General features: G+C 39.9%; 1 protein-coding gene across 1 annotated transcript in view; it reads left to right on the forward strand.

Annotated features, from left to right (window-relative positions):
• Nucleotides 1-18,438, forward strand: part of EFHC2 (EF-hand domain containing 2) — a 55,594-nt gene that overhangs the window by 21,608 nt on the left and 15,548 nt on the right. The window contains exons 5-10 of the mRNA XM_005526607.2: nucleotides 262-516; nucleotides 2,064-2,174; nucleotides 2,506-2,644; nucleotides 10,967-11,132; nucleotides 12,184-12,326; nucleotides 16,387-16,583. Of these exons, the coding sequence (XP_005526664.2) occupies nucleotides 262-516; nucleotides 2,064-2,174; nucleotides 2,506-2,644; nucleotides 10,967-11,132; nucleotides 12,184-12,326; nucleotides 16,387-16,583 (1,011 nt within the window). The remainder of the gene's footprint in view (nucleotides 1-261; nucleotides 517-2,063; nucleotides 2,175-2,505; nucleotides 2,645-10,966; nucleotides 11,133-12,183; nucleotides 12,327-16,386; nucleotides 16,584-18,438) is intronic.

Genomic DNA, 18,438 nt, shown 5'->3' on the forward strand with positions numbered 1-18,438 from the left:
AGGACCTTGTTTCAAGAAAAACAAGGATTAAAACCAATCCAAAATTGTTTTCATGGTTTGTTTTTTTTTTCTGAGGGCACAACAACCCCATAAATATTTTTCTGATAATGGCATAAATTGTGTTTGATGTATTGTAATGGTGTGGTGTCATTTGAAAATCCTAAACCCATGTTCTAAGGTTAGACAGCACTATGCAGTTGTGATCCTGTTTTTGGGAGTAAATAATTAAAGATAAATTTCTCTTAATTTCTCCTTTACCAGAGACATCTGGCAAGCACGAATCCTTTCCACCCTTATGAGCGCTTTGACACTTTGAAACAATTTCTGGAGTTTGATGGACAAGTTTTAGGGTTTTCTTGTGTGTGGAATGACCCAGAATCACGGCTTTCTGGCCCACGGGAACTTGTTCTTCGTTATTATTTGTCAGATGATACTATTGATATAAGAGAAGTTTTACCAGAAAACTCAGGCCGGGATGTAGTTCCATATTTCCTCAAACGAGATAAGCTTCCAAAGGTGAGGAGTGAAAATTTCAAATTCTTCCGCTAACTAAGAAATATTGAATGCCTTGTTTTGAAAGTCCTGTATTAGGACTGTAATGATATTTAGAAAGTGTTTTCAGGGTATTAATCATAATTGCATGGTTTAGGTTTTGCACACATACTCATGTAGTGAATTAATAAATGATGGAAAAATATCTTTAGGCTTGTCATGCTTAAATTAAAAGGAGCATTTAGGCACAGAGATGTCCTATGATTTTCTTTCTCCAATATTAATGTATTAAGGTAGCTCTATTAATAAAACTCTGCAATAATGGAAGACAAGAAAATTAATTAATATTGATAAGCTTATGTAAAACTGAGGTGAATTCAGATTTGATTTATGACTAACATTTGCAGCCTTCAGAAAAGTCAGTTTTAGTATTCTGTAACATTACCACTTCGTAGCAAATCTGGTGTGATTTCTTAAAATTGAGTTTCTGGGTTTGGGACCTTAAGCAAAGCCAATTAAAATCAATAGGAATCCATCAATAAGCTTTCTTGGGCATTAATCATGAGAAAGACTCCATTCAGAGAAATCTACAAAGGGTTTGTATCCTCTGTAACCTGTTATGATTATAAAATTACTGATCTGGATACACTTCTGTATCACTCCAGACAGATCCTGATGATGGAATAACATCAGCCAACTGATGGAATAAAATACTGGGAGTCATTTCCCCCTTTCCTGCTAACACTGATAGTCTATTTGTGATAGATAGATGTACATGAGATTTTATAATAAAAACCTACCAGCAAAATATTACACTTTTCTCACCTTGTAAGTCCTGTGTTCTGACATGCTGATTTAGCAGTGGCTCTATGATACCAGACCCCTTTGACCACTGAGGTGCATGTTGCAATTTTAAGGACTGACTTTTTCCTCTGGAAATTTTGAGAATGGCAGCGAGGAATCTAAAGTTGAGGGGTCAGGAGAGGTGGTAAGACAAAATAATTCATTTTGATTACCCTGCACCAGCAGTTTATTCATAATTTAAAAAAATGTGACATAAAAATATATTAAGTTTGATCATTCTGGGATAAATTACTACTGTAATTTTAAAACTCACAATAGAAAAACAAACACATCCTTGCCAACAGAATCATGCTGACTTGAACCTCCTGTGTTTGTGCAGTGGATAGGACCAACCCTGGATGGTTCTTTGCATGTTTTTATAACTATTACCAATCAAAATAAGAGCCTTTAGAGCAGATGTTGACAATGATGAGGTAGTTTGGGTATGCTGACCTTTGCTTTCTGTTTCCTTCCAAGAGAAAGGAGACTTTGCCCTTGGAGAGAGAGTAAGATTCTGAATGCTGATTCTGGCATATGTACATATATATATGAATATACACTTTTGGCTTTTAGGTTTGGTGGTCGAATCTTAGAATTTACTAAAAATTCTCCCAGAAAATACTAGAATAACATCCAGTGTATAAAAAAACCAGCTGGTTCTAAGGTAGCAAAGTTCTCTTTCTTCACTCTCACCCATATTTCTGAAGAGATGGTCTCTTTCCTTGCAGAATGCTCCTGTTGCTCCATATCATCCAGGCACCATCACCAATTACACTCTGCTCAATGTGTTGGGAAGGCCAGAAAGAAACAAAGGCTATTACATTCGGGACATTCTGCAGGTCAGAAATTATTGAGTGCCTTCAGCTGTTGAATATCTTTATTGTAGTTTTTTGTAATTTCTGTGGTTGTTATCCTCTGCAACAAAGAGAGTTATTTATAGAATTGTGCTGCCACTGGAGAGGAGCTCAAATGAGAACTACTGAGATTTTACTGTATGTAAATACCACATTTGTAGAAGTGAAGGAGTTTAACATGGGGTAAAATATACTTGCCAATGGACTTTGAAGGTTATGTGTTAAATCACACATAATAAATGACCTGGGTTTTAAGAAAGGTTGTGTGATTCTGAGATTTATGGAACTGTTGTATAAATGTTCCTTCTTTTATTAGACAGGAGCAGTGCATCCGGAATTTTACAAAGACAGTGACTTGAAAATAGGGGCAGTAATTAATGTTTGGGGAAGGCAAATATTACTCTGTGATTGTGATGAATTCACTAAAGAACATTACAGGAAAAAGTATGGAATTGGTAAGTAGTGATAATAATCCTTTCCTTATGAGCATTTTTATACTTCTAAATTTACCAGAGCTGTCTTCAAATTTTATTACTGACAAAATATGTTCATTAAAACCTCTAGCAATAACAATCTGTTGTAGGCTGTTAGCAGCAAAGCAGTAATTTTGTCTTTCTTATACTGTAGTCCATTGAAAACTAGCATATAAGGTATGTGTTCTGCTCCTAATTATTTGTATTACTAGTATTTGAAAACTACAGTGACAAAATAGTCGTATGAATAGACTGCCATTTCTTCTTTGCTCCTTCCCCCTCCCCTTCCAGTAGCTGTGTTTGCAGTCAGAAAATAATAAAGAGCATGTAGTAAGGGGATACGTAGAGTGAGCTTAATTATTCCCCCTTATGCTATATTTCATTTTATATGGATGTCAGAATCCTCACATAATAAGATTTTCTGACATGACAGTTTTAGTCTATCACGTTATTGGTTTTTACAATACAGTTTTGTGTATTCTGGACCATTAGAGAGTGTATTTTGTGAAGTTTCAATACTAAATTCTGGAAATGTTTAGCAATCATGTCCATTATGGATAAGCATTTTGAAAATGAATAACAATAGGGGCTTTCATTTATCTGTCTTTGAATGTCCCCAGTCAGACTTGCTAATGGTTCCATCATGGACATCTTCCTGCAAAAATGTCTTAGTTATTTTCTGACAATTTATTCATTCAATAAATGTAGCTGAACATCTGACTATTCAGAGATGGTTGTAAGAATCCTACTATGGCTTTTTCCTGCCACTGTGAAATAAAACACCTGAACAGACTATTTCTCTTACCTTGTGATCAGATAGAGTGTGTGTGTGTGTATCAGAGCTTGTCTGCTGTATTGGGGGAATTAAATGGTGTAGTATTGCCATTCAAACACTAAATTTCTTATTTGGCAAACTATTTCTCATTAGGGCTTTTTCAACAATATATTGGCATGTCTGAACCAAAGTAAAACTGATCTTGCCAGTGTGTGAGGAAGCCATGTTCAATAACCATGGTATTACCTGTAATAATAGCAAATTTAACTCTAGAGATGCAAAATAGGGGGTTCTGCTTTGGGAATTTCTTCAGCCAAGACCACTCCTGCTTCTTGGCAGCAATATCCTCTGTCTGAGCAAATTCTCCCAAACAGAGAATGGAGATTTTTTACTCAGAGCAGGCAATAAATGAAATGCAGCTGACCATCCTGGATCAAACAAGCAGTGCAATCAAGTGAGACACAAATGCAAAGGCCCTTCTCCTCCTCTAATGCTGGCTCAGTAATTACTGTTTATGTCTCTGGATGTTAAAAGTTAGGTGGTTTGCAAGTTAGGGAAATTCAGAAGTTGCTGATGTGCAGAATTCTAGAAAACTGGGACTGTAGGTGGTCTAGTCTGTTCCTGTTCTGCAGAAAAGATTTCTTTGCCTCCTGAGGTATTTTGTCCTAACCTCATAGTTAAAACTGCTGCTTAAAAGCTACTCTGAAGCTGGTTTGTGTAAACTGACAAAGTAAATTTTTTCTCTTATCTCTGTTGGACTTGAGGAACAACTGCTCAGTATCTTCTTTTGATAACAACCTCATACATATCTGAACACTATGGCAATACAAAACCTTACTCCCCTGCTCCCATCCCAGCCCATTTGCTGCTAAGGGAAAACCTTCTACTCTTTCTCCATAGTCCATTATTTTCTACCAGTGATAATTTTTCTCAGTGCTCTCTCCAGTTTCTCTGCCTCGTTGACACCAAACACACAAAGATGTGCTCTAGCTGAGACCTTTGGGAAATTGGGAAGTGTTTTACACATACCTTTAAGGATATATGATGGCAGAGACTCTGGCTAACATGGAAAACCATCCATCTTGATGCAACCTGTCTTGTTCACAGACAATACTTTCTTAGAGCTAAGGGATTCACACACTGCTGTAAAATTCCTTCCTGCTTTCCCCACAAGGATTAAAAAAAAATGTAGGTATGACTTTTTGACTGGAAGGGACCAGGAGTAAAATCAGGGTAGGTTTTGGCTTTAAAGCAGGTTTTTACAGAGAACTAGTAAATGTTCACCTTTTACTCTTAGTGATTTACACATTTTGTGTGTGTCTGTGGATGTACAAGGTATTCTCAGTGGGCTCAGTCCCACAAAGTGCTCAGAATTCCACTCCGATCCAATTAAACACTGGAACTGACTTAATTGCAGTTCCAGTCCAGGGAGACCATTTACTTGAGCAAGAGTAAGCAAGTGGATAAATTAGTTCTTACATTGAGGCACAGTATTCAGCACCTCATGGCATCAATCCAGCTGTTTCGTTATTGTATTTTTACATTACTCCCTTTCAATTTATACTCTTCTGCCAAAGCCATTAAAGAAGCTGACTTTTATTTTTGAGTCTGCAGTTTCAGCACAAGTTGCTTGCCCACAGAATTTGCCTTTTAGGAGAATGAAGAATAGTTTAGATTTCTCTTGAAGAACATGATGTACTTCTAATGTGGGGTTTGCCAATTTTAATATGTTTGTGGAAAGCAGAGTTTTTCCATGGATGAACGTAGCTCTTCAGTAGGAAGCTGATGGCATTGCTGTCACCTGGAAGTACTGTGAATTCAAGAGAAAACTCATTAATGTGTGAAGTTACCTGTCCAGACTTGCTAGTGCAGCCTCAGAAAAGGAGAAAAGATTCTGTAGCCATGTAGGTGTTGTGGTCAGCCTGCTGAAATGGGAAATAGGCTGATATGCAGTGGAGGGAAGCTGGTACTTGTCCTCACTTAATACAGTAACTTAGCACAGAGTATAAAGTATTCTTTCTTAAGTAACAGATTACTCAAGATGGAACAAAACCAAGAAAATCTGTTTTCCTACTGCTTTCTCTTCCCTGTCCCGGCACCTCCCAAGCCTGGCTGTTAAGGCTTTTCACAGCACCCTGCAATCCCTCTCCTGCCGCGGCTCTCCACCCCTCCCACCCCCTCATTTCTCAGGCTCCGGCCCTGACCCGCTGCCGGGGCAGGACCGTGTGCTGTTGGCCAGGCAGCTGCTCCTGGATAACAGGGATAACAGCTGACTCCTGGCTTTCCCCTCAGCGGGGCATGAAAGCCTGCTGCCAATTTTCACTAGGCTCCTCAGAGGTCAGTGTCTCTGGTGTTTAACCTCCCCACTATACGTAGTGGAGACTGAACCCCAGCTTCTAAGTATACTTGTGCATATACAGATGCCTTTTTTTGCCCAGGTAACTGTAATAATCATGAAGTAGGACTGTGAGTGGAGATTTTCTTTGAATCAGGATAAACAATGTTATGTTTCAGCTGCATGGACAGTTCTGTGAGCACTAGGTTTTCTTTATTCCTGCATGTAAAAGTTGTGGACGTGGTTTCTTTGTCTTCATATTTTACTTCTTACCTCAGTTGTGAAGCAGACTATCACTAGAAGATCTCAGCTATTTGTCATACATCTCCTCTGATGTATAGAGAACGCCATGCTAACTGCCATCTCCCCGGGTTATCACCATCTCTTTATCTTGTCCAAGTTTAGCGGGATTTCTCTTTCCTGTTTCCTGGCTTTAATGCTCAGAGGTGCCTGTCCTCTTCCTATGAAGGTAGAATTCCTTTCCTGCTTCCATACCCTGATATTCAGTATAGTTATCGTTCTAATCCAAAGTATGTAGCACTTGGCTCTTCCTTGAAATATGGTCTTATCTAACACATGAGGGTTTTCCTGCAGTTCTCCAGTGAGGGCAGAAGGTAATCTCACACTCTATACCAAAATCTCAGAATGTATATTGAATCTGAAAGCTGACAACCTCATTCAAGCTGGTTTAATGCTGCCTCTCTGGCAACAAATTGCTCTTAAGGAATTTAGTTTTTCTTACTAAGAAGGCTTTGCTATCTTCAAATTGTTTATATGCTAAAGATGTGGCTGGAGCTCTTCTGTTTCTTGTTGTTCTCAGTGCTTGTTCCAATCTCACTCAAGTTTTGATGTAGTGAGAAATCTACAAGTATGTGGTCTGTGTTTGATAAATGAGGTAAAATAACCCCCCAAGTTACTGCAGTAACAAGGGATGAAAGTACACATGGCAAAAATACCTGTGCTATTCTTTATAGAAGAAGAAATTTGTAATTCCTGACTTTAGTCTCTACTCACTGTAAATTTACACTGAAAATGTTACAGCCTGGAAGAAGCGAGAATTGATTCCTTTTCCAGACTGGACAAAGGTAATTTCCTTAAACACCAGTGAACACCTTGAGAAAAGTGCACTTTGTATGTAAGTGCCAGCTGTCTGTCTTGATTCTGCCCTAATGCTGTGTGGCAAAGATGAAATGAGTTTTGAGCTTGGGTAGCTGGCTCTTCACAAGTCCCAGAAATGAGTTTTTAACTAGTTTTCTAAGCTGTATTTCTCCCTGGAAATTTATTTCTGAATTTCCTCATTCACAGGAAAGAATATGAAAGTATAATCCTTTAAAGTCCTGGAAAATATAGGTGACACAATTAGTGAACCTAGACAGGTGAGAGTCGGTTTCTTGTCTTGGGGAACAAGTGATAGGACAAGATGGAACAGCCTCAGAGGAGGTTTATATTGGATATTAGGAAACATTTCTTGACTGAAAGGGTTGTCAAGCTAGAGCAGACTGTCCAGGGAAGTAGTGGATTCACCATCTCTGGAAGTGTTAAAAAAATGTGTTTTACCCCATGGTTTAGTGGTAGACCTGACAATGCTGGGTTAATGATTGGACTCGGTGAACTCAGAGGTCCTTTCTAAAATTAGTGATTCTATGAATGATGCAAGATCATTTTACTTCAGGGATGAGACGGGAACCAAAGGGCCGAACTTCTGAGCTTCACTTGTGAGGGATTGAACATATCCCCCAGGGATAAAACATTATTCTTCTTAACTTATAATTTCCTTCGAGTTTACAAACCTAATTTTCATCCACATGTGCTGAAGTTTACAAACGGGAAATGCTTTGGCGTCTCTTAATGAATGCCTTATGTATGGGTGTGAATGTGCTTAAACGGCGCATAAACACAGGAGGCTCCTTGTCCTCTGCGGCCGGGGTCCCGCACGGGTGCCCTGGTACCCCGAGCGCTTCTGGCAGGGCCTGCGACACCTGAGCAAAGAGGTGTGGCTTGTGTCTGCCAAAATACGCTGTTCCATCTTGCCTAATAAAAAAAATTGGCGCTCGCGTTGATGAGCAGCATTAGCCCCCCGCCGCCTCCGCCGCGCCGCCACCGGGTGGCGCTGTGGGAGCGCGGAGCTGCCGCTCCCGGTGCCGCTCCCGGAGCGGGAATAGGGAATCCAGAGAGGAACCCAGCCGGGAATCCAGCGAGGAATCCAGCGGAGAATCTCGCCGGGGGATCCTGTGCGCTACCTGCAGTGTTCAGCACCTGTAGGCATCGGGTTTTACGTCCTCGCCCCGTCAATGCCGATTTGCAGGCTCCCTGTTTATAGTGTCAAGAATTGCCTGTATCAAGCACACGCTGTGGAGCTGAGAAAATGTGGTATTTTGGTCACAAACAATGTTTAGCAAATAGGGGATCTCATAAAGTTTAACGGGAATCTCATGAGGTTTAGTAAGAACAAGTTCAAGGTGCCTCACTTGGGCTGGGACAGCTCCGGGTATCAATCCAGGCTGCAGGATGAGCAGATCCAGAGTATCCAGGCAGAGAAGGACTTGGGGGTGCTGGTGGATGAGGGGCTGGACATGCCCTGGCCATGTGCCTTCTCAGCCCAGAGGTCAAGCATGTGCTGGGCTGTATCCAAAGCAGAGTGGGCAGCAGGTGACAGGAGGATTCTGCCTCTCTGCTCCACTCTTCTGAGACCCCACCTGCAGTGCTGCATCCACCCCTGGGGTCCCAGGACATGGACCTGTTGGAGAGAGTCTGGAGGAGGCACCAACCTGATTAGAGGGAAGAAGCACTACTCCATGGGCAATGGCTTGGAGAATTGGGCAGTTCATCCTGGAGAAGAGAAAGCTTTGGGGTGATCTAAAGGTGGCCTTCCAGTACCTGAAGAGAATGGACAAGAAAAATTGAGAGAGATTGTACAAGGGCCTGGAGTGACAGGACAAGGGAGAATGGCTTCACACTGAAAGGAGTATGCTGAGATTAGATATTAAGAGGAAGTTCTGTGCTGTGAGGGTGGTGAGGCACTGGAACAGATTGTCCCAAAAAATCTCAGGTACCCCATCCAGAGCAGGTCCAGAGAAGGGCAACGGAGCTGGGGAAGGGTTTGGAGCACAAGTCCTGTGAGGAGTGACTGAGGGAGCTGGAGGTGTTCAGCCAGGAGAAAAGGAGGCTCTGGGGTGACCTTATCACTGCCTACAACTCCCTGAAAGGAGGTTGGAGCTTGGGCTCTTTTCCCAGGCAAACAGCGACAGGTTGAGAGGACACAGTTTAAAGCTGCTTCAGGGGAGGTTTAGGTTGGACATTAGGAAGATATTCTTCACAGAAATGGTGATCAGACATGGGAATAGGCTGCCCAGGGAGGCAGTGGAGTCACCAGCAGGTTTTTAAGGGAAGACAGGATATAGCATTCAGTGCCATGGTCTGATTGACAAGGTGGTATTTGGTCATAGGTTGGACTTGATGATCTCAGATGATCTAACTGGTCATCTGTGAATCCTGGAGGTGCTCAAGGCCAGGCTGGATGGAGCTCTGAGCAACCTGGTCTAGTGGAAGGTGTCCCTGCCCATGACAGGGGAGTTGGAATGCGGTGATTTTTGAGGTCCAAACCATTCTATGATTCTGTGAATCTGTGATTTTGGTGCATGTTGACACACACATACTCTTTCATGGTGAAAATTACTTTGAAGATTTCTGAATAGTCTTTTTTTGGGCTTGGCCTTTTTGCTTCTAAGTTCCAGGAAGGGCACATTTAGCTTTTATGGAGGAGAATGTTGGTGTGGTTTTGCAAAACCCCTTTTTGACTGATTCAGGTGAAAGTATCAGCTTTTTGAGTCAGACCATATTCTGGTCTGACTCAAGGTCATAAGGCTAAGAGAGAACTCACTGTGTTTTCAGGCTAAAGGTAAACTCTGACATCTGAATGCTTGCTTTATTTTTCAACTCACACAGCTGTTAGGCAAGTCAGATTTTAGGAGTGTTGTGCTTTGATCTTCTGACATAGCCATGTTTAAAACATTTTAATCACAAACCAGTTCAGTGTTCCAAGTGACAGCAGTTTTGTCATCTTCCTCAATTTGCACTGAAACCCATGCTACAAGTTTAGCTTATCCATCTCTCTTCAGTTCTGGGTAGAAAAGTAAAGTTTTAAAGGAAAAAGCCCTTTATTTCATGAGATCCACTTTTATACACTGTTCTCTTATATTCCTCTGACCTGAAGCTGACCCTGTTCTGAGCAGGAGACCTCCCGAGGTCCTGTCCAACCTGAGTTATCCTGTGTTCCTGTGGCTCATGTCTTCATTTGCCTCAGATCTGCCCATTTGCTTTCTCCCATATGCAAGTTCCTTATTTTCCTCTCACCTTTTCCATTAAGCTCGTTTAAGCAGCAGCCTGAGCTCTGTTTTGTGTGAACGCACTGGAAGCTGTCCTGCAGCAGAAGGGCAGTGCAGGAGTGCGACAAGGGGCCAAATGGGACAAGATTTTCACCAAGAGAGGAGTAATGAGAATCAGGGAAGCAGCACTTTTGGGAGGTACCTCTGTGGGAATTGAGTGCAGGTCCTTGACCAGATGTGCCTCTGCTGAGTCAGGACAGCTCCTGCTGTGTACCTGGGACAGTCAGGACCACTGATCACTGCAAGGCAAGACTTGAGTCTGGGGAAAATGAGGAAAAACAAAGCTTCCCAAAACTCTGGATGTAGTGACTTGCGGGCTGAAGTTATTTGCTTTAGTGTACCAAAGACTTTTTTTATATGTATGTTTTAAATAATGAATAAAATTTTATTTATTTATATACTTCTTCCCTCTGGCCAAGAGCACAGGACAGGAAACTCATAAGACAGTTATTTACTTAATCATGTAGTCTCAAAGGATGAAACTGAAAAATTAATTTAGAATTTTTAATTTGCTATTTTATCCCATTTTGAAACTGTATTTGTCTTTCCTTTTGCCTGTGTATCTTAATGATATTTTTCAAACATTTTAGGATTATAGATGAAATCCTGAAACCCTTGAAGAAATAATTTTACTGTTGGCTCTATGGAGTCTTTTTCTAACCTGTAACAGTAGGAGGGATCCTGGTTTGACTTTGATCAGTGGTCTGTTAAAGAAGTAGGCTAATAACTATTCATATTGGAAGTTTAAATCCTTGGTAAAATGCCTTTGTCACAGCAGTAACAAATATGTCTCGCTTTCTTTGCTGTAGTGGATTTCACCCCAATTGAGTATAAGACTCTACCACCTCCAAAACCAGAAAAAATTATTCCTCCTTATAATGGATTTGGTTCTGAAGAAGATTCTTTGTCCTCCTGTATGAGTGTGGTTGTCAAGGCTCCCCACAAGGATTACAGGCAATTCCTGGTGAAAGACAGGTATTTTGTGTGAAAAATAGTTTCAATTTTTAAAATTATGTATTTTTGTGATGGAGATAAATGTTATGTGTGGGTGTAATTTTTTTTTCAGCAAAATATACAGCTCATCAGACTTTTAAGGGACAGGTGCATTCGGCCTGGGTCAGTGACATGATACTCCAACTTTCTGCAAACTCTGCAAAATTTCTCTTTGGACAAGGCAAATAATATGACCCTTCCATCCTCTAGCTCCTTCCCTCTGCTGTCTTCAGTGGGAGTTTGATGGAAATCTTAGTCCAGGCATCAGTCAGGAATTTTGGATGATCCACATTTGGTTTTGACTTTCTGATACTTAGGTTTTTTTTTGTTTTTTGTTTTTTTTGTCTGCTGTATTTCATGCAGATTACTATAGCACTATATAGCTTTATATAAAGCTTTATATAAAGCTTTAGTGCTTTACTTTCCATTATGAAATGGTTTATTAGGCAGCACTTGTTGAAGCCAAAGCAAAAAAAGTGAAGTCTCCTGTTAAAGATTCACCTGGAGAACCTTTGTCAAAGAGAACTGTTAGAAAATTATTGGGAATGTATTGATAGTGTGCATACAGACACTGCAATTTATTTAAAACACAATCACTTAATAAATAGCTAGCTAGTAAGATCATCTGGTGGACCTGAATTTGTGGGAGAAAATCTTAGTATGAATTGCTATTCAGAATTTGGTTTGAAAATATACATACCTAAATGTGTTCTTCCTTTATAAGTTTTCTGGAAAGAAACTTGGAGCTTGATTTGCAACTCAGCTTGGATAAAAATTAATTCCAGACATGTGGCAGAGAAGTAATTTTCCCCTGAAAGTTATTCCTTTCTATCTGACTGACTCTGTCTGGTTCTGTTAATTTAAGCTGAAAATGGTTTTTGATGAAGTAGTGAATCTTATGCCATTTTCCTTCTTGGTGCAGTAATAACACAATTAATGTATGTTACAAAACTCAGGAGAAGGCATCTCTTAGGGGTGAAAACTTTTCTCATGCTCTGTTTTTGACTTCTTACCTGTTCCTTTGCTTTTTTAGATATGGCATGGATAGTAACATACTGCGCTATGGGGCCAAACTCATCACGGACAATGCTATCGACAAGGAGCGGAAATTCATTATTTCCTTCTTCCTGCGTGATGACACCATTTCCATTTTTGAATATGCAGAGAGAAACTCAGGTAAGATGTAGCAATGTCTCTAATCAGCCCCAGTTCCCCTTAGGTTAGACTTTGCAGTAAACATTGTGTCCAGACCCCGCAGTAGCAGAAGCAGGGATGTGGATTTTTAAATGCAGTGGGAATTACATCAGCAGGCCTGCTGCATTATCTTGCATAGCTGGATGTCATAGTAATTCATGATCCTCCTCACTCAGAATTACATTGTTCATTGCATGACAGTACTTCACAATATCCCTTGGGAACTGCAAGTGTAACGACTTAGAACTTTTATTACATTTTAATTTGAAAATCTGACCTTTAAACACTTGCTTTTGTTGTGGATAACATACAGGAATAGTACTGTAACTGATGATAAATGGAGACAGGAAATAAAAGACATCAAGAATGAAAGACTAAATCCTTTGTTTTGCAAAACTGTGTTATGAAACCTATACAGCATCCATTGCATAGAAGCAGCACATAAAAGCCAAACAGCTGTGACACTTTCTAACATATTTTACCATTAATCATGGAGTGCTGAGCATATAAAGAGGAAAGATTTCCCTGTGCTTGAGTCTGGATGTGTGTTTGTGTACAGTACTGAACTGAATTCCAAGAGCCAGACTGGAAGTGTTTAAGTGACAAATAAATGCTTTGTTCCTTCTCAGTTCTTGACCACATTTATCCTATTGCTGGAGCATGGTCACCAAATGTTGTCATGTTTAAATTCCTTTGGCCTCTGTTGTCTGTTTTAGGCTGCCTCCAGCTGAGAATATGAAAGGTTTTGTGATTTTCAAGCATCTTTTTATTGTCCTGAAGTGTCTTCTGCACAGATGGAAGGACACAGCAGTGGGAAGGATGTCAGGAAATCCTTCTGTATTTCAGAGAGATGGGGGAGCTTTGGCTAATCATGACCCTGTTAGAGAGATTAGTATATTTCTGTGAAGCCCCCTAAACATCTTCAACAAGAGTTAACAGTTTCATAGCAGTTAACATCCAGAAGTGCCTTTTCAATTCAGAGAAACTCTGATAATATCTCTGCTTGTATCCAAATATATTAAAGTGCATAAAGAAGGACCTCAACCCCAACTAAAATACAAGCAGTTCTCTGAGAAGTGTTTTAATAAGGTGTAGAGTACCTGCTTAGGACTTCAATGAGCATTCTCAGTTAATCCTGCTCCACTACAGCATCAAGATTTAGCACTTTTATGGCATCAGTGTCTTGTTATCAATATTTTACTCACTTCCTGGCATCCAGTGGCCTGAAGTTCATGCAGCTTCTTTTGTTGCACACACACTTATGTATATATTTAATATGTAATGCTGCTGTGAGGCTCAAGAGCAGCTCAGTTCTCCACCAGTGAATGACCATATTTGATTGGCATTTTTTATGTCCAGAGATATAAAGGGTGCTAAAGGTACAGCTGCATTGTTAAATTGAAGAAGTCCAGGGAACAGTTTGAATCTTGGACCCCAAGCATGTGTACTGCCTGTTCAGTCACTTCTAGTTCTCCTTTTCACCATTTCAGCTAGAGAAGGCCCCAGAGAGCCTTGAACACACAGTAATAATAGCTGTGACCTGAGACTCTAGATTTATCCCACAGCACCCAGAGAAGAGTCAAAGCCACACACTGCTGAGCAGATGTGGTCAGCTGGTCAAGCCATTAGCAGCATGAGTGCCAGGCCAGAGATTGCTGCCTGCCTTCCTTCTATTTTGGAATGAGAATATGTGCTGGGATTTCATCTGGGAGCCCATTGAACACTGCTGGTCAAATAAAATGTGAAACAATAAATGGGAAAATTTGCCCACTAATAGTAGTAACATTTATGCTAACAACTTCAAGGCACATATGAAAGGCATATGTCTTTAAGTAGACCCCTGGGTTGTTGAAATGGATGAAATAGCTGACTTTTAGAGGTGGTAGAAAGGTGAAATGGAAGGAAGTGGCTGAGAACTGGCCATTGGAGTTTAGTGAGAACAGCCCTGAAGAAGCAAGGAATGTGGTGGAGGAAGTAGAGCAGTAGTTGGAAAGAGGCCTGGGTCTGCACAAGTTTTTTGTTCCCACCTTCCTTTGCTTTCTAGTTCTTTTCTCTCACTATCCCTCCCTCATTTTAGTCATGTCTAAAGGAAAAGTGAATGAGTTTCTTCAATGTTAAAAATGAGAAGGCTTCGTAGAGGTCAGGTAATAGTGGCTAAGGAAAAGGAGTAAGGCATCCAAAATAACAACCTGGCCATCCCTTTTTTGCACAGGTGCAGAGGGCTATTTTTACCTTTTTATTTACATGAACTGGTACAAACTAGCAAGCAATGCTTCAGATCCCGATCCTAAAATGGAAGTCATAAGTTGTTCTTAGTTTTTTTTGGTTCAGCAACCTGAAGGTTTCAGAGAAGTACTTCACTCTAATATCAGTAACACTGAAAATCTATGAAATTCACAGGGCTAGACATCTTGAAGCACTTCTTGAGATGGGGATCAAAGCATGAGAGCTTTGGCTCCCCATAAAGAAGATCACAACCCCTTTTTTACTCAGTGTAAGACCCAGCCAACAGCTGTACAAACACCTGCAAACTCTGATCTGATCTTAATGGGAGAGGGTCTTTCGTGGTGGTGTTTATTTTGTACTTTGAGCCTGGCTTTTGTAGATTTCCATCAAAACTCCTTATCAGGTTTCAGTGTAAAATCTCTAACTTAATGAGATATTTTCAGTCATTTTTCTTTGTACCACTTGTAATATATTAATCTGTAACATTTAGAAAGCCATTATAGAACAGAAGTAGGTTTCTAATATAAGCGCACAATTGCAGGCAAATAGAGGCAAAAGTGAATTTCCAGTCTTACAGAGACATATTAAATATTAAAAGCAGTTGCCAAGATTATATAACCTAAAAATTTCTTATTTGTTTTTATAGCTGGGTGAAAAGGAATGTGTTAACATTAGAGTCACATTAATTATTTGAATTGTTTTTTGATTCAAGCAAGGTCTGATGATTACCATAGTGCAGGGGTTTTTTTTTTATCTTTTATGGTGATAATAAAGCAATTAAGACAGACATCTGCTCCAAACTCTGGTTTAATAAGTAGTTTGGGTTTCACATTCATTTATAATTTTGACTATAAAAGGCATTTGATTACACTGTTCATCAGCCTTTTATTGGACTTGCATCAGTACCTGATATTAAGGCATCATTAAATGTTACTAAAGCAAGCTTTTGGCTCTTGGCTTTTGGCTTGGAAGCTGAAATATCATCAGGAAGCAAACCTCAGAGTTGTTGTAGGGCTCATATCCCAGTGAAAGTAAACACGTGACAGAAGGTTTTCCAGAGAGTTTGGTACATGCAATGCAGTCTGTGGCACACCAGAAGTTAATACAGGAAAGTGAAATGTTCCTTTTAGCATTGTACCCACCCTTGAGTACCTTGTGCAATTTCTAGTGACACAAATAAAATCATTATACTGTGAAAAGGAACCATGTGATATACCCAACTCTTAAAGCAAAGAGCAGATCACAGTTAAATTGCATTGGCAGAATAAAGTGGGGAAGACAGTATCATGTCACTCCTACGTTTTTAAAAAATTTCAAAAGCTCTTTAAAACAATTTAGAATTACAGTGCATCAGAATTCACAGTCTTCCTAGGACAGCACTCTCTAAAGTAGTTTTTATTTTCCTTTTTCTGCTTTTAACAGTTTAAGGATAATTGCCTGCATCTTATTGTTTGGATCTTAGGTTTCTCAAGGGCCGGTTCCAAGGCTGGTGACGGGGTTATGGGAACGATTTGAAGAGGCACATTTCTGTCCCGTTTTAAAGAAAAGCAAAGCAGGGAAGGTGTTTGGCAGGCATTCAAATGAGACATGTACAGAATGTGCACAATGTCACTGTTGCTGTGGACACTGGCAGAGACAGTCCTTTTAGCAGCAAGAGGGAGGGGAAGAGAGTGTTCTGAGACAGGAAACTGGAGAGCAAAATGTGATATTTAAATACAAATAATCTTTTTCTCGATGGCTTGGAGGTTTTTTTGTGTGTGTGGTTTATTGTTCCAAGTAAAGCCATAATTAATTATTTTTAATTGTATTCTCATAGGGATAGCTGGTGGGAAGTTCCTGGAAAGAAGTCGCATTAAGAAGCCTGGGCAGGAACTCTTTAAGAGTGAGCCATCTGAATACTACAAGGCTCAGGATCTGTTTGTTGGAGCCAGAGTTTGTTTCCATGGTCACAACTTTCTTTTGGTGGATGCTGATGAATACACGTTCAACTACATGGAGAAGAATGCAAATGAGGTGAAGCAGGCTTTGTTAATTTCTATCATCCCTCAGGACTGGTTTCTCCATCTATTTTTCAGAATGATTTATATTGTTTCTTCACCCAAAGCTCACAGCCCAGTGCTCTCTGTCTAGTGATGGATTTAGGAGATGCCAGCTGGGAGTGCACGCAAGTCTGGCCACTCTTTACTGTCCATTCCCTTTTCCTTTCTCAGAATCCACTCAGTCTGCATTAGGGGTTGTGACAAGGGATATCCCTGCCTATTCCTTCATGAGGCTGTTCATGAACCTCTTGTCCCTGAGTTGATCTAACCCTTGCTGAACCTACAGATACTGTCATCTTCCACAACTTTCTGTGGCAGTAGCTTGAAAAGTTTACTGCTTGCTATGAAAAACAAATACCTGATAAAAGAAGTACCTTTTATCTGTTTTAGACCAGCCTCCCACTAGTTTCAAGGCCAGTTCTACTGTTCTGAGGTTTAGGGAAGATCCCATTCACCTTATGCACCACCTTCATAATTTTGTAAATCTAAGACATTCTTCCCCCTCAGCCTAATCCTGTGCAGCTGAGTCTCACCCTTTTTATTCTGTCCTTGCAAAGTAACTGTGAGATGTGGAGACTGGAACAGTCTTCAGTACTCGAGTTGTGGGCACATCCAATTTAGTCTTACTGATGAGGCTATTTTATATCCTGATTTGATTTTTTTGGTTCATACACATTTTTCTACCAAAATGTTTCCCTTGTAATATTAGAAATTCATATCACAGTCAGGAATTTAAGCTTACAGTGTTTATTGAGTTTTACTGTCTTTTCTTGTTGCCTTCAGAGGAGAGAGCAACAATAAATTACTAGCTAGGGTGCCTCTGCTGCTTTATACTTTAGCAGAATGGTGCAATTTTTTGTAAATTAATGTGGATTAGCACCATCTGCCTTCCCTGGAACAATGAGGATGATCTGCAAAATGCCTGTGGATGTGAAATGCTAAGGCTGCTAAATGCTTAAAGCAGTAAAATACAAAGCTGAAACCTCAAAAATACAACTCAGTGTGTTTCCTTCCTGCTGGATGGTCTCTCCTCCTTGAAGAATCAAAACTAAACCTTTTGTTCAAAAGGCAGAGCTCATCTTTAGATTGTAAATGTTCTTTAGAATGTTGTTTGCATTGACTGTCCTGGATCAAATGGATGAGACTTTAGTTGTGCAGACTAAATGATTGTACAGTATCAAAATAAAATCTGCAAAATGGGAAGAGGCAACATTGAAAATATGTCCTTAAAGTGAATTTTGAGAGGTTCTTCACACAATTAAGGTTTTAATGCAGCTGGTAGAAAAAAAAGATTGATTCTCCCAGAGGGTAGGTGCTTCACTCACATCCTTTGACTAGAGCTCCAGAAGTTTGCCTCAGTTCATCAGGGCATCACATACTCAAATCACAACAACTTCAGCAATTACTAGAGAAGACCAGAGCTGGAAGATTGTTGGAAAAAATATAAAGATGGCTATTTGTTAGTTGTTTCTAAAATTAGAAAACAAATAATTTTCCTTCTGAATAGACAAGAGATTTCCTTCCAGTAGAACACATCAGTATATTTTCTGAAAACTGGTGAAAGAAATCCATATGGAAAGTTTTTTTCATGGAAATTGCCATTTTGACCATAGTTCTATAGGCATATGGTGATTTAGATGAAATTTTGATTGGTAATCATAGTGCAGGTGAATATTGAAAATTTGTTTGACATCATCTAAGATAGTTGGAAAGTTTTAATTTTCTGTTTCAAAATTATACTTATTGTATTGTTTTTATGTAAAAGGTCTTGTCATTTTGATTGCCACCTTGACTGAAAGTAACTTCAAGGACCTAGTTCAGAACTTTTC

The sequence above is a fragment of the Pseudopodoces humilis genome, chromosome 2, assembly GCF_049639895.1.
Source record: "Pseudopodoces humilis isolate 2021_Gansu_Grassland_sample_001 chromosome 2, ASM4963989v1, whole genome shotgun sequence".
In the NCBI taxonomy this organism is placed as follows: domain Eukaryota; kingdom Metazoa; phylum Chordata; class Aves; order Passeriformes; family Paridae; genus Pseudopodoces; species Pseudopodoces humilis.